At 40.6% G+C, this 16,466-nt stretch overlaps 1 protein-coding gene across 1 annotated transcript in view; it reads right to left on the bottom strand.

Annotated features, from left to right (window-relative positions):
• Window positions 1-2,334: 2,334 nt before the first annotated feature.
• Window positions 2,335-16,466, bottom strand: part of vsig10 (V-set and immunoglobulin domain containing 10) — a 31,570-nt gene continuing 17,438 nt past the window's right edge. Inside the window, exons 5-9 of the mRNA XM_060907432.1 lie at window positions 14,213-14,500; window positions 12,357-12,470; window positions 12,229-12,247; window positions 8,075-8,229; window positions 2,335-3,641 (exon numbers count right to left, since the gene is read on the bottom strand). Coding sequence (XP_060763415.1) covers window positions 3,541-3,641; window positions 8,075-8,229; window positions 12,229-12,247; window positions 12,357-12,470; window positions 14,213-14,500 — 677 coding nt within the window. The 3' untranslated portion in view covers window positions 2,335-3,540. The remainder of the gene's footprint in view (window positions 3,642-8,074; window positions 8,230-12,228; window positions 12,248-12,356; window positions 12,471-14,212; window positions 14,501-16,466) is intronic.

Below are 16,466 nucleotides of genomic sequence, written 5' to 3'. Positions count from 1 at the left end.
TCACTATTTCCAGTTTTTCCACTATTTCCATCATTTATCATATTCAGTCTTGTAGGTTGGTTATTGTGGCCTCAGGTTTTGGTAGCTTGCTACGGTATGCTGACTGATTAGCTTACCTCAGCTATCTATCGCGTATCTGTCGCTAGTTTGCAGTGTACAGGGTATTTCGCACACTATTTATAACCATCACATTAAAAGTTATACATGTTGTTTTGATGCCTGTTTGTTTCCCAAATATATACGTGTGTGTCTTAATGGGTGAATAAAAGGCATCGAGTTAAATATTATTGTAGAAAGGGGTTTTATGAAGTTCAGTCCATTTACTTGCATTGGTTTACGGGGAAGATTTGCCACATCCAATATGGCGGACACTCTGACGTATCCCAGCAACGGGCCACCAGCTCAATGCGGCGTCTATGTTTATATGTCTATGTTCACATTCACACCTACGGTCAATTTAGAGCCACCAGTTAACCTAACCTGCATATCTTTGGACTGTGGGGGAAACCGGAGCACCCGGAGGAAACCCACACAGACACGGGGAGAACATGCAAACTCCGCACAGAAAGGCCCCCATTGGCCACTGGGCTCGAACCCAGAACCTTCTTGCTGTGAGGTGACAGTGCTAACCACTACACCACTGTGCCACCCTGTTTTAAATGTACATATAAGGTAAAAACAATGACATGTTGGTCTTTAATAAATTTAAAAAAAAAATGCACTGGAAAATTGTTGTTGCATAAAAGAAATAAACCGCTTCAGGATGTAGTGTTCTTTGAGAACTGGAAGTGAACTAACTTGTCATATGTACAGTGTGTTACACTAAATGTACCTATAAATGGATAAAAATGTCATTTGTTAATCACAAAAAAGATTTATTTGTTGACAAATTATTGTAGGTTAAGTAGAATAAAGCATTCTTACTATGGTCAAGGCAGCCGCATCACACCACCCTGTCGTTTATTATTTTCCTGTCACAGCAAACCCCAAAGTGTTGTATTCCTTACACAATTCTGATGACGTACCCTGATATTGAGTATTATCATTAGAATTTTTACATTCTTGCTAATCTCTACTCTCAAACACATCTAAAAACAATGAGGCCAAAAATAAATAAATAAATAAATAAAAAAAAGCATTTAAATGCTCAATTTTTTTTCCATTTAAATTTTTCTGGAATCCTTTACCTAAATGTAGGCGCTTCCCCTCAAATAACGACCATCACGAAAAGGTTCTCATCATCTCCAGCTTTGGGTTGGGTTGGAGATGTGTCACGCGATGTGTCGTTCACGAACGAGTCGATTCTTTAGACTGGATGTCGAGAGCCGACTCGCATGTATGAGCAGTTTTCTTCTTTTTCTTCCACTCTAGCTGTAGCTAATGAAGGCAGACACTCTTGAAGTGTAATTTAATTGGTCTAAATATTATAAACTTGGTCCAGTTTAAGGACAAAAAGGCACTGAATGGTATGGGACTCGAAAGAGTCGACTCTCACTGGTGAGCTGAGCTAAACGATGTGGTTCACTGGAGCGAGTCGTAATCCCATCAGAGGTGTCCGATGAACGTTCTGTCACATGATGCATCATTTAATTGCAGTAATTTTCCTTTGAACAACATTGACAAACATTTCTTATACGGCAAACAATAATGAGAATTTTGTCGTTAGTTAAACAGGTTTCCGATATAATATAATTATTCTATCCACATTCCCTGGATATGAGCAATCGCACGCTCTGATTGGCTACTCTACTACTAGGATATCAGCTCATACAACAAAATGGCAGCGTGTGTTGCTGAACCAACCGAGGATGAAATAAAAACTATTCAAAAACAAAACCTTCTCCAAAAAAAAAAAAAAAAAAAAGAGCAAGCAACAAAATATGGAATGAAAGTATTTAATGGTAAGAACGTATCTTTTTTTAATTTTTCAAGAATTATCATCATCATCATCATCGCATTTTTCACAAATTGCTCCGGTCATTTCGCCGGTTTGTTTACATTCTAAGCGGAAACGATTTTGTCGGATGTTTTGTATAAAAAGTTTTTATTTATCGAATTTGCAAACGATAAAAATAAAAATGCTCCGTTTCTCAAAACCCAGTGAACGTGAATTGAATAAAACAGTTATTCCACTCACTCAATCTCGTTGTACACGCCTTACAGCTGATGAGGTGCGTAGCTCATGTACGACTCGATTTTGTAGAATAACTTAATTACTGATCCCGGATATTTCATTGTCTTGTTAGGACATGGAAAGGGAAATATTTTGCCTAGTGAAAGAGTAACAAAAAAAAAAAAACAAAGAAGAAAAAAAAAAGACAATTCCAATCCCAATTCAAACAATTCCAGCTTTATCAAAATCTTCCATTCATTCAAGACTATCAATCAATTTTTCCCCAACTCATTCAACAAAAACAATTTATACATACAAATCCACATCAGTTTGCAACACAGCACCTACTTCCCATCCAAATTAATGATCATCCAGACCCTGACAAATGATTTCTAATCTAAACTGTATGAAATAAAGCTGGTGTTTTTTCCATCCACTTTAAAAAAAAAAAAAACCCAGACAGAAGGAAAACTACTCCCTGAAACACTTTTTTTTTTTTTTTTTTTAAAAGTGGACACCTTCTGTTCCTTCTTATGAGATTCACCATTTATTCAGAAACAAAGGACGTGCACCCACGACACTGAAACCCTGCATCCAGTTTACACTCGTAGTTATATTGCATCGTTCTCAAAGAAATGTCAAAGCTTCTTTTTCATTCAAATAAAAGTTAATTTAAAAAGAAAACAGTCAACTGCCAAATCATTGTCTTAAAACAGAGATCGTTTTTTATGCTTCTGTACAAAGCAGTGGAACACACACACACACACACACACACACACACACGCAAAGCTTTTCCGACTTCCTGCAATGTAGCCAAAATAATATGGCAAGTAAATCTCACCTCATCTCATTATCTCTAGCCGCTTTATCCTGTTCTACAGGGTCGCAGGCAAGCTGGAGCCTATCCCAGCTGACTACGGGTGAAAGGCGGGGTACACCCTGGACAAGTCGCCAGGTCATCACAGGGCTAACACATAGACACAGACAACCATTCACACTCACATTCACACCTACGCTCAATTTAGAGTCACCAGTTAACCTAACCTGCATGTCTTTGGACTGTGGGGGAAACCGGAGCACCCGGAGGAAACCCATGCGGACACGGGGAGAACATGCAAACTCCGCACAGAAAGGCCCTCGCCGGCCCCGGGGCTCGAACCCAGGACCTTCTTGCTGTGAGGCGACAGCGCTAACCACTACACCACCGTGCCGCCCTGGCAAGTAAATGAACAAATAAAAGAAATATACAACCATTAGCATTATTTTATACAACTAACTGTATCTTACCATGCCTGATCTTACAAATGCAGCACACACACACACACACACACACTGCAACTTCAGATCCCTGCATTTTAAAAATGAGCCATTGTAATGGCTTTAAAGAAATTCTGTACAGTCACAAAAGTCCAGCAAGTCCCTTTTGTTTATTTTTCATCTGGATCTGTGTGATCCTGAGTGTGTTCCTGTGTTCGGCCTTGTGTGTGATGATCAATGTCTGGATCGTTCACATTATCTTCATGATCACCTGAAAAAAAAAAAAAAAGGTTCATAACTGATTTCAATTTCCGGTAACATTTTTGGAAAAAAAAGACACACAAGACTTTGAAATAAATTAAATTCATTTTTTTGAGAGCCTGTGAACAGGACAATTGTCTGACTGGGCTATATGTAGCAGTAGCTCTATAAACAAAACCAAAAATGACATAACCACGTCTTATTCATATCCGTATTTGAATCCGTTTTGATCAAGTAACGTACTGATATTCAGCTACATCCCTAATACATCCTTCTTTGGTTTCGAACATACACTCTTAGATGCAAAGGTTAAAGCTAGACCGCCTTTCAGATTTTTCAAGTGTAGGTCATAAAAAGAATTTTCCCGACACCCAATTATTTTTGTTTAGTGGACTGAAAGCTACTGAATTCGAATCACAGACTTCCAATTTTATTAGTTTTTAAAAAAAAAAAAGAACAATTAATGAATTTAGGGCCATGTGACCAAGTTCTCCGCTATTTTTTCCTGCTTCACCGTGACTTAATTCAAGATACTACATTGTGCATCGCGTGGTGGGCTTTCCCCGTTCACGCAAGGCATTGTGGGATACAAATTTGAAACAGGAGAGAAAATGCAGGACATGAATGTACGAATGAAACGTGAAAGACCGACTACAGTAACGGAAAGCGAGAAGACGTTATACGAAGGAAAAGAAACGCAGGACCAAACTAATAAATATCGGCGGTCAGCGAGCACCTCGGTGTGATCAGCTGTTTATTTAGCGATCCGTATTTAGAACCACCGGAGTGTGTGCATGGGTTGTTTTGAAGTCCAAGCTGTACAGTACGACCTGGAATAATGTGCTACTACTTGGGGAAAAAAAAAAAAAAAAAACTTCCATGACTATTCCTCAGTGCCAATGCGGTGCCCCTGGGCACTATACCTCAAGTGCCCCACCACCACCACCCTGCGCGCACGCGTTCAGTAACCTCCTGCCGGGACCATTAGCAATAGCCAGGTCTTTTTTCAACTCCGTTAGATCTCCCCATAGCGCAGGATCAGTTGAAATAGAGGAGTGTTCTACTGGCGTCGGCTGCGCTGGGTTGACATCCATAACACCCTCGTCTTCCTTCTCGTCACCATGGTGTGAACTGATCTCTACCTGGCTTAAAGTGGCTTCGCACATATCCTCCTCCCCGGGGTCTCCCTCGCTCCCATCTTCCTCAAGGGGATCCTCGTCGTCGCCGACCCCTCGGCTAACACTGGCTGTGGTTGTAGCATCTCCCCGGCTAGTGCTAGCAGGGCCATCTCCCTCACTAGCGTCGCTGATTTCACTAGCTTCGGCTTCAGCGCTGGTAGTGACAGCAGTTGTCGATGTTTTTTTTTATAAAAAAACGATCTAACACTGGAACATTTTTAATTGCAGCTACACGCCTGGAGTCTCTTTTTTTAATTTTCTCTTCGCACAACCACTCAATTGATGTCTGTCCATTTTTCATTTCTACCGCCGTTTTTAAAAAATTGATACATTTCACCGTAGGTAGATTGGCTCAACTGACAAGTTGAGGAAAGGGGGGTTAATGGTCACATAGGCCACTCTTGCTCAGAATTATGATTATTATTGTTGTTCTTATGAAATTAGTGTTCATAATGAATTATATATGACTATTTAACAATGTCAAGTGTATAACCATTTTAAGTGTACAAACATTCACGATAAATATTTTTAAAGTTTCTGTCATGTGGTGCCCCCCCACTGGCTGTGAGTGGTTAGTGCCCCTGGGCACTGTGCCGCAGGCCCATATAGTTAATCCGGCCTTGCTATTCCTAAGTTGCATGCATTTATTTCCCTGAGTGTCAGGACCAAGTGATATTATAGTCGAGATTATACACTAAGTAACTTTAAAAACGCACATTGATAAAACTTGCTGAATTCGTGCTGAGTTTATCTCAAGAAGAAAAGAAATATATCACAATGGAAAAATAACTTCGTTCCGCCCGAATAAGTTCCAAATCTGTGCTCAAATCAGAATTTAAGGGAGTTGTACTCAATAACGTACAATATGACTCGGGTAGTCAATGACATGGACAGGCTTTAATTTTCAAACAAATTTTGCATATACTGTACACACACACAATCTTGCCTATAAATACCCGGGGGAAATGATGGGAAAATTGTCATTATTGAAGATGCCACGCCTAAGCCAAAATCAACGTGAACAGGCCATCGGGATGTTGCGTGCCGGAAGTACACAGACAGAGGTCGCCCGGCACTTCGGTGTTCATCATTCGACCATTTCCCGTTTGAGTCAGCGTTACAGACAGACAGGGAGCACCAGGGATCGTCCACGCCCTGGTCAGCCTCGAGTCATGACGCCAGTTCAGGATCAGCACATCAGGCTAGCTCACCTCCGTGACAGATTCCTGACCCCCTCAGTCACTGCTGCTGAGACCCCTGGACGACACAGACCCAGAATCTCCAGCATGACGGTCCGAACATGGACCAACCAGGGCCGTAACCAGGATTTTTCAAATACCGAGGTCAAACATTGCGATACATCTTATTTGCCAAAAAAAAATGTCCTAATATGGTGACTTTTCATACATTTTGGAAACGAGTCAAAATCACAAGCCCAACAAGATGAACATGTAGGTGAACATGTTTATTTTAACAATTTCAAAACTGCACGATCACAAAAGTCTTGTGTGTGTGTCTGTGTGTGTGTGTGAGTGAGTGTGGGTGAGTGAGTGAGTGAGTGTGTGAGTGTGAGTGAGTGAGAGTTTGAGTGAGTGATGGAGTGTTTGTGAGTGAGTGAGAGTGACAACGCAATCTAGCCGAGCCTGAATGGACTTCAATTGCTTTTTAAAAAATATCTGCCCTTTTCAATAGCAAAATACTAGACGGTTATTGGACAAAACCGACTAAAACGCCACATTCGGAGACTGAGCCTCACTGGAGATGGGAGTCAATAAGAGGAGCGGGACAAGACTTCCCGAGAGGAGGCTAATCTCCAGCTGGTGATCGGAGGAGGAGCTGTGAACGCGGCTGGACTGCTCATGATTGACAGAAAGCAGTCAGAGGTGGTACATCATGTTGTAAATAAAATGTGAACATAAGTTTGCTACCCGTTTTCATTTCCGTTCGAAAATACAACCAATGATCAAAACAATAGTGTCTTGGGTTCACGTTAGCCTATAGTCTGGTAAGTTAGCAAAATAGCTCAAGTCTCGTCAGCACCCAATAACTTCATAAACAACAGGTCACGACTGTCCAGCCTTTTCTGATCTGAAACGCACCAAATCAAATTGAGAGAGAGAATAAAAGAGTTTGTGCCGCCTGGAAAACGAAAATCCTATCTAGCTAAGTGGCTTCCACTGTTGTTGCTTGAAATGCTAATTAAAATTGCACTGTTAATGATCATAAGCATTCCGGCACATAACTGTCAGTGACTGGCAAAATTAACTCCCCTTCTTCCCTCTTTCTTTTTCTCTGACTTTCCAAAGCTGAGTTTGGTTTGTTTTAGTGTAGTAGACTTCTTCATCTTATGTCAATTTTCAGATTCCACGACTAATTGACAAACTGACTGGCTGCGGAGTCGGACCTTGATGAGAACACTTCTCAGCTCTTGTATATCCCGTGGTGCTTAGCTGACTATCGCGAGGCTGCCTAATATGAAATGGTTTCCAATGTCGGATATTTCAGCTTCGTTTAAAAATGATTATGTGGACTTTATTTTTAGACAAACAAATGAGAACAGGGGGATGCAAGCTGAATTTAGAATTTTCCACCGATCAAAGTCAGAACGATTTTCATCATATATTAATTTCACATTTCTGAGTGAAAAAAAAAAATACTGTGGGGGAAAAAAATGCCGAGGACATGACCTCGGTGTCCTCAATGGTAGTTATGGCCCTGGGACCAACTGTCACTTTGAATTTTTTTATTGTGAATTAATTCTTGAGTTTGACAATAAATGTCCTTTATCGATGTTTCAAGATGTGTGTGCATTACATACAATATCATAAATTTCAAATATATGCATGGATCTAAAGTGATATCGTGTTGAATTCCATTGTGCGTTTTTAAAGTTACTTAGTATAGTTATGGTGTGACTGCTCCAGACTGGAACTAAATTCAGGCAGAGGGATAGTTATAGTTATTGGTGTTATGGGACCGGGCCCTTAGAGGTTCTATGTAAACCCCGACCCCGAGAGCTTTTTCTAAAAAGGAAATCCTAATTAGAAAGCTATAAATCACTAACCTCTTTTTCTAAAAGTGTACATGTAATCAAAAGTCTTATCCTAACATTGCTATATATTTATATGAAGCAAACATGTCTTTCCTGCTCCAGATGTGAACAGATGTTGGTACACACTGAGCTAAAGAATACCTCAGCAATTACATTCTCCAAATGCACCCAACACTGTAATGTGGAACATGTGAGCAAACACCTCACACTTACTGGACTGAATGCGGTGAATTTCTACGAGCGTGGTCACCGGAGCGGAAACTTGACCGTTAGTGAGTGGAGGGAGCCTCGGAACGGCATCGTGTAAAATGTCGTCGTCGTCAGACTCGATCAGATTCATCACATCCATATTGTTATTGTTTGTACGGCTGGAAAGAAGAAGATACACAGTGCTGAGGGTTTCAACAAATTACTGAACGCTCTACTAAAATGCATACAAGTTCCTTCTAGAGACCAAATGTAGCCAGTCCACTGAGGTACATTTGAAGTTGTGTGTTAAGTAATGGAAGCATATTACTGCGAGTTGAGCCTTATACAAACCTTGCGCAGTTTGTATTCCTGTAAATTAATTTCAACCAATTGGGTTTTAGATGACATCAGAAGTTCGATGTTGCCCCTTAGAGTAACCGGTTTCCTTTGGAGCCATGAAGCAGGAAACCGCAGTAAGGTTTGTGCAGGTCAATATTTTATCAACCAAAACTTGTATTTTCTACTGCAGTCCACCCTCCGTTCTATGGGGTCATGTACGCTGGAGAATTGGGGATTTGTTAGGAATTAAAATATTTAGTAATGAAAGCATTTACAACCCCGATTCCAAAAAAGTTGGGACAAAGTACAAATTGTAAATAAAAACGGAATGCAATGATGTGGAAGTTTCAAAATTCCATATTTTATTCAGAATAGAACATAGATGACATATCAAATGTTTAAACTGAGAAAATGTATCATTTAAAGAGAAAAATTAGGTGATTTTAAATTTCATGACAACAACACATCTCAAAAAAGTTGGGACAAGGCCATGTTTACCACTGTGAGACATCCCCTTTTCTCTTTACAACAGTCTGTAAACGTCTGGGGACTGAGGAGACAAGTTGCTCAAGTTTAGGGATAGGAATGTTAACCCATTCTTGTCTAATGTAGGATTCTAGTTGCTCAACTGTCTTACGTCTTTTTTGTCGTACCTTCCGTTTTATGATGCGCCAAATGTTTTCTATGGGTGAAAGATCTGGACTGCAGGCTGGCCAGTTCAGTACCCGGACCCTTCTTCTACGCAGCCATGATGCTGTAATTGATGCAGTATGTGGTTTGGCATTGTCATGTTGGAAAATGCAAGGTCTTCCCTGAAAGAGACGTCGTCTGGATGGGAGCATATGTTGCTCTAGAACCTGGATATACCTTTCAGCATTGATGGTGTCTTTTCAGATGTGTAAGCTGCCCATACCACACGTACTAATGCAACCCCATACCATCAGAGATGCAGGCTTCTGAACTGAGTGCTGATAACAACTTGGGTCGTCCTTCTCCTCTTTAGTCCGAATGACACGGCGTCCCTGATTTCCATAAAGAACTTCAAATTTTGATTCGTCTGACCACAGAACAGTTTTCCACTTTGCCACAGTCCATTTTAAATGAGCCTTGCCCCAGAGAAGACGTCTGCGCTTCTGGATCATGTTTGGATACGGCTTCTTCTTTGAACTATAGAGTTTTAGCTGGCAACGGCGGATGGCACGGTGAATTGCGTTCACAGATAATGTTCTCTGGAAATATTCCTGAGCCCATTTTGTGATTTCCAATACAGAAGCATGCCTGTATGTGATGCAGTGCCGTCTAAGGGCCCGAAGATCACAGACACCCAGTATGGTTTTCCGGCCTTGACCCTTACGCACAGAGATTCTTCCAGATTCTCTGAATCTTTTGATGATATTATGCACTGTAGATGATGATATGTTCAAACTCTTTGCAATTTTACACTGTCAAACTCCTTTCTGATATTGCTCCACTATTTGTCGGCGCAGAATTAGGGGGATTGGTGATCCTCTTCCCATCTTTACTTCTGAGAGCCGCTGCCACTCCAAGATGCTCTTTTTATACCCAGTCATGTTAATGACCTATTGCCAATTGACCTAATGAGTTGCAATTTGGTCCTCCAGCTGTTCCTTTTTTGTACCTTTAACTTTTCCAGCCTCTTATTGCCCCTGTCCCAACTTTTTTGAGATGTGTTGCTGTCATGAAATTTCAAATGAGCCAATATTTGGCATGAAATTTAAAACTGTCTCACTTTCCACATTTGATATGTTGTCTATGTTCTATTGTGAATACAAGATCAGTTTTTGAGATTTGTAAATTATTGCATTCCGTTTTTATTTGCAATTTGTACTTTGTCCCAACTTTTTTGGAATTGGGGTTGTAGAATTTAAACTTCAATTCTGAGGGAAAAACATTTAAGATTTTTTTTCCCAAAACGGCCAGATGAGGAGAGTTGGGACAGGTCATCATGTTACGGGTTTTTTTTTCCCTTGTGGTTTACAAACATAAAATTGTTTAAAATAGTTTGGTTAAAAATGTGTCTGCATGAGGTTGAAGCTTATTTCATTCCTTCTTGAGAATGGATCTGTTTTCTCAAGTCAGGTTTTGGGTAAACTGACATTTTTCTATCGCTGTACCAGCACTGTGTGTTCATACAGTTCATATGGTACAAGTTTTGATAATAAATAAAAATTAAACACGTTGGCCTAGGTTTGGGGTTTTTTTGCGCTCCAAGTCTCCCAATATAATGTCTCATGTCTCCCCGCAAAAAATAATGACAGGAAAAGTGAAGCCTGAAGGCCAGAATATGTGACAAGCTGAGAAACTAATGTTGTGGTAAGTCAAGTTAGTCAAAGTCCCTCTCACGCCAAAATCTGGTCTTCCCAGGCAGTCTCCTGTCCCAGTACTAACCAACTCTTTAAAGGCGTATGGGTGCAGCACCGATCTCTGTTTCGATAGCCCTCGGCCTCTCGCCTATACAGCTAGAGTTACAGTGAGGGGCTGGTCCTCGGGTAACCACGAGAGTTTGACTCCCCACTCGCATCTGTATTGCAGCGTACCTTGCCAGACAGTAGTAGGTTAAATTTTTATGATGGTCTTTGGTATGACCTGACTGCGAGTAGAACTCGCGATCTCCCGGTCGAGAGGCGGACACGCTAACCACTAGGCCAACTCGCGGTAATGTTGTGGTAAGAGGGTATAGTAAATACTCTCGAATGCAATATGAATGTGATGCTGCCTGCAAAGAATTTCACACAATCTACAAAAGCTGAAAACTTGTCCCAAGTCTCCCTGATAGTGGGGGGTTTGTCTTTAAAAAGTGCAAATATTTGAATATTGTGCAAGAAATTGGAGAGTGGGGATGTGCCAATTAAAATGTGCCATGAAGTAGTTCTAATACAACTACTACTAATAATAATAATGTAATCTAGATTAGATTAGATAAAACTTTATTGATCCCTTTGGGAGGGTTCCCTCAGGGAAATTAAGACTTAATCTAGCCCTGGTTCTGCCATGACAGTGGAAGGCCAGTGCTGTTGCAACAGTAAGGTGACTCATTACACAGTCTAATCAGTGTGTGTTTAAAAATAAATTAAATAATAAAACTCGCACATGAATCATATCCTGGCTACATTTGAAGTACAAAATATTTTTTCTATCCACATTCTCTGGATATGAACAATCGTGCTCTGATCGGCTACTCCACTACTAAGATATCAGCTCATATACTGTGAGTAGAGAAAAACAAAATGGCGGCGCGTGTTGCTGAACCAACCGAGGACGAAATAAAAACTACTCGAAAACAAAACCCCCCACAAAATACAAAAAAAAAGCAACAAAATATGAAGTAAACATATTTGATGGTAAGAACGTATCTTTTTTAAAATTTTCCAAGAATTATCATCATCATCATCATCATATTTCGCCGGTTTGTTTACATTCTAAATGGAAATGATTTTGTCGGACGTTTTGTATAAAAGTTTTTGTTTACTGAATTTGCAAAAAATAAAAATGCTCCGTTTCTCAAAATCCAGTGAATGTGGATAGAATGAAACAGTTATTCCACTCAATTTTCTCATACATGGATTATAGACGACTCGGTGCTACGTCCCTCATTAGCCATCAGCTCATGTACGACTCGATTTTGTGGAATAACTGTTAAATGTATATGATTTCATGCCATTAATAATGAAAATGAATAATGACAGGATAAATTTGCTATTAACATTAGTTAGTTTAGTATCAATACCACTACTTACTTAATAATAATAATAATAATAATAATAATAATACTCATATTTGCTCACTTTTTTTTTTTTTTTAATATAGGATATACGTACCCGTACCCAGACTGGAAACCTTTGGATAGTGAGAAAAAGAGGAAATAAAAAAACATTAATTTTCCATCATTCAGAACAAATATCTCAGCACATACCTTCTGAATCATAAAAAAATAAAGCATGCATACCCAGGCATATCTTGTGGCGTTGTGTGTATAAGACATAGCCCACCATGGCTCCAGCTGCTAAAATTAAAATCGATATGAAGACCCCGACGATGGCTCCAGACTTATCTGCAGAGGCTTCAAACAAACATTTTAACATGAGAATGTTCAATACATTGCAATTAAAAAAAAAAAAAAAAAAACCACACACACAACATGCTCTGGAAACTTAATATAGGTCTGGTCAGAAGTTTACATCCACTCATCAAGTCTCGTCTCGTCTCATCTCGTCTTCTTCCGCTTATCCAGGACCGGGTCGCGGAGGCAGCAATCTAAGCATGGAAGCCCAAACTTCCCTTTCCCCAGACACCTCGGCCAGCTCCTCGGGAAGAACACCGAGGCGTTCCCAGGCCAGCCGAGAGACATAGTCCCTCCAGCGTGTCCTGGGTCTTCCCCGGGGCCTCCTCCCGGGGGGACATGCCTGGAACACCTCCCCAGGGAGGCGTCCAGGAGGCATCCGAAAAAGATGCCCGAGCCACCTCAGCTGGTTCCTCTCGATGTGGAGGAGCAGTGGCTCTACTCCGAGCTCCTCCCGAGTGACTGTGCTTCTCACCCTATCTCTAAGGGAGCGCCCATCCCTTATTTATTTATTTATATCGAACAGGATAAAGCAGCTAGAGATAATGAGATGAGATGAAATTTATTCCATGTTTTGTTGCTTTTTTTTTTTTTCCTTTGGAGTTTTGTTTTTCGAGTAGAGTTTTTATTTCATTCCACTCATCAAGGATGAAATAAAAACTCTACTCGAAAACAAAACTCCAAAGGAAAAAAAAAAAAAAGCAACAAAACATGGAATAAATTTCATCTCATCTCATTATCTCTAGCTGCTTTATCCTGTTCTACAGGGTCGCAGGCAAGCTGGATCCTATCCCAGCTGACTACGGGCGAAAGGCGGAGTACACCCTGGACAAGTCGCCAGGTCATCACAGGGCTGACATGGAATAAAAGTATTTGATATAGTATTTTGTATAAAAAGTTTTTATTTATCGAATTTGCAAACAATAAAAATAAAAATGCTCCGTTGCTCAAAACCCAGTGAATGTGGATAGAACAGAACAGTTATTCCACTCGATCTCGGTGCTACGCGCCTCATCAGCTGTCAGCTCATGTACGATTCGATTTTGTGGAATACAGCAGACCCCCGCCTATTCGCGGTTCAGTATTCGCGAATTCACATATTCGCGGGATTTTATATAGAACATATCTCCTATACATTCGCAGAAATCTCAGCGATTCACGGTCATTTCCGGCGAACATATCGAACGTTTACGCACTGCTACATTCTCGGAGCCGAATGCTCGCTCGCTATTGGCTGAAGTTTGAATGGCGGGCTGCTGCTCATTGGCTGATACGAATGAGTGCATTGTACGGTACAGTCTCACGGTTCCCGTAGTTCAGACTTGTTCACGTGTTGTGCGTTCTTGGTATTTTTGAATGATTTTTACGCCCTACAATGGCTCCTAAATGCTCTGCATCTTCTAAGGCTCCTGCCAAGGAACCTAAGCGCCAGAAGAAGGTAATGACGCTGCAGGAGAAGGTAGGACTTCTCAATATGCTAAAGGAAGGGAAGAGTTAAGCATTTGTGAGCAGTTTTATTGGGGGGGGGTTGGGGGTTACAAGTATTCGCGATTTTGGCTTATTCGCGGCCATGTCTGGTCCCTAACCCCTGCGAATACTGAGGGCTTACTGTAACCGTTAAATATATTGGCTGAATGGATTAAAACACCTTTAACAAGCAACAGTCCTACAAATTTTGTAACAGGCCAAGACATTTTGATTAGTTTTTAAAAAAAAGAAACAACAAAAAGAGCTTCATTTACATCTGATAGAAAGGATGACCTCCAGCTCCGCGACAGCGACAGCGTTTTCACTCCGGCAGGAATACACGCCCTGATCATCCTTTGTGGCACTGAGGATGGTGAGGCTCAGAATTGGGCCCTGTTCAGCCACAATGTACTTGGAGCTGGGTACGATGGGCTCCTGTGTTCTTCCTCCTCGCAGCCATATGGTTTTAGCAGGAGGCAGAGACTGGGACTCCGAGCACGTGAGGGTGACGTTCGTGCCTTCCAGAGCAGCAACCAACAGTTGTGCCAGAGGGTGTGGAGCAGCTGTAACACAGAAAATCAACATGAGGACAGGAGTTCATACAGCAGAATATTGAGCAGTGTGTTCTAACACTGAGGTGATGTGGTGTGCGTGTTCATTACATTACAGAGAAAGAGGCGCGGCCTCTCAGGAGGCGCGGCCTCTGTGTCTGTCCATCTCAGTAGGTTTGTTAGCCTCTTATACTGAATCATATGGAATTGTTTTGAATCGCAGGCCGCAATTTGCGCACGCGAATTAAACTAAAATGAATCCTATATAGACTAACAAAATGTCAGGTAATTTTTCTGGATTTGAGCCCAAAGTTTGGTATTCATGGTGAACTGTGAACACTGTTTTCAGACCCGGGAGCAATCTATAGAATCCGTTGGTCTGATTGAACTAGTCACTTCACTTTCAGTTTCTACTCTCAAGATGCCAGAGAAAGGGATGATATATTTACCAGTTATTCCATGAAATCGAGTCGTACATGAGCTGATAGCAGCGACGAGGTGCGTAGCAGCGAGTTGGCTATAAGCCAAATACGACGAGATTGAGTGGAATAATTTTTATTCTATCCACATTCACCGGATTTTGAGAAACGGAGCGTTTTTATTTTTTGCAGATTCGATAAAGATACGTTCTTACCATCAAAGACTTTCATTCCATATTTTGTTGCTTGTTTTGTACAACCCCAATTCCAAAAAAGTCGGGACGCTGTGTAAACTGTAGATAAAGTCAGAATGCGATCATTTGCAAAACATGGAAACCCTATTTTTTCATTGAACATAGTACAAAGACAACATTTCACATGCTGAAACTGAGAAATTTAATTGTTTTTTGAAATATATACGCTCATTTTGAATTTGATGTCAGCAACACATTTCAATAAAGTTGGGACAGGGGAATATTTACCACTGTGTTGCATCACATCTACTTTTAACAACACCTGGTAAACGTTTGGGAACTAAGGAGACCAATTGCTGTAGTTTTGAAAGAGAAATGTTGTCCCATTCTTGCCTGATGTACAATTTCAGTTGCTCAACAGTTCGGGGTCTCCTTTGTCTTAATTTGCACTTCATAATACACCAAATGTTTTAAATGGGAGACAGGTCTGGACTGCAGGCAGGCCAGTTTAGCACCCGGACTCTTTTACTATGGAGCCATGCAGTTTTAATATGTGCAGAAAGCGGTTTGGCATTGTCTTGCTGAAAGAAGGAAGGCCTTCCCTGAAAAAGATTTTGTCTGGATGGCAGCATATTGCTCTGAAACGTGTATAGAGCAATTCCAGCGTTATGGACGTGACACTTGAACTCAAAATGGCAACAAATGACCCAGTGCATGTTTTATTGTCTCCCAGTATTTAAACAGGTGTTGCATATTTTAAGGCTGTACCATACTGGAGAAGTGATAGAACAAGAACAATTCCCATAGTACATCTAGGGCATGCCAGAAAATGCCAATAAAAGATGCGTTATGGATGTGACAGAAAAAGTATCACTTTTCTTGGGTGACTGTACATTTTTATCAAACTCTGTGAAATTGTAAACCTAATGTCGAAATGGAGATATCCATTTGATAGAGGGGTCCAAGGTGAATATTAAAAAAATCTTTGTTTAAAATATTTTGTATTTCATGCAGAGTTTCGGAAGGAAAAGTCAGCGTTATGGATGTGACGAAATTCCGTTATGGATGTGACGCGTCTGAAATAAACATGGCATATGTTTAGAAAATCAGCAATTTAACCACCACAACCCTTTGAAAAACTCTCTAAATATCAGCTAAAACGATCAAAGTTCTTAAATAATATTTAGGATGGCTATTGTTTTGCTGTTTTGTGGATTTTAGCATACATTTCTGTGGCTTGTGGCAATAATGTAGAATTGTACATGATCAAAGTTGATTTTAGCTTGGGGTTTACATTATAAGAAAGAAAGACTGACAGTGACATATTAGGTTGGTTACAAATTGGTTCAACTTATTCACATCTGT

Source organism: Neoarius graeffei, chromosome 24 (genome assembly GCF_027579695.1).
Source record: "Neoarius graeffei isolate fNeoGra1 chromosome 24, fNeoGra1.pri, whole genome shotgun sequence".
In the NCBI taxonomy this organism is placed as follows: domain Eukaryota; kingdom Metazoa; phylum Chordata; class Actinopteri; order Siluriformes; family Ariidae; genus Neoarius; species Neoarius graeffei.
The sequence above is the reverse complement of the archived record's forward strand: the minus strand, read 5'-3'. Positions and strand labels throughout refer to the sequence as shown.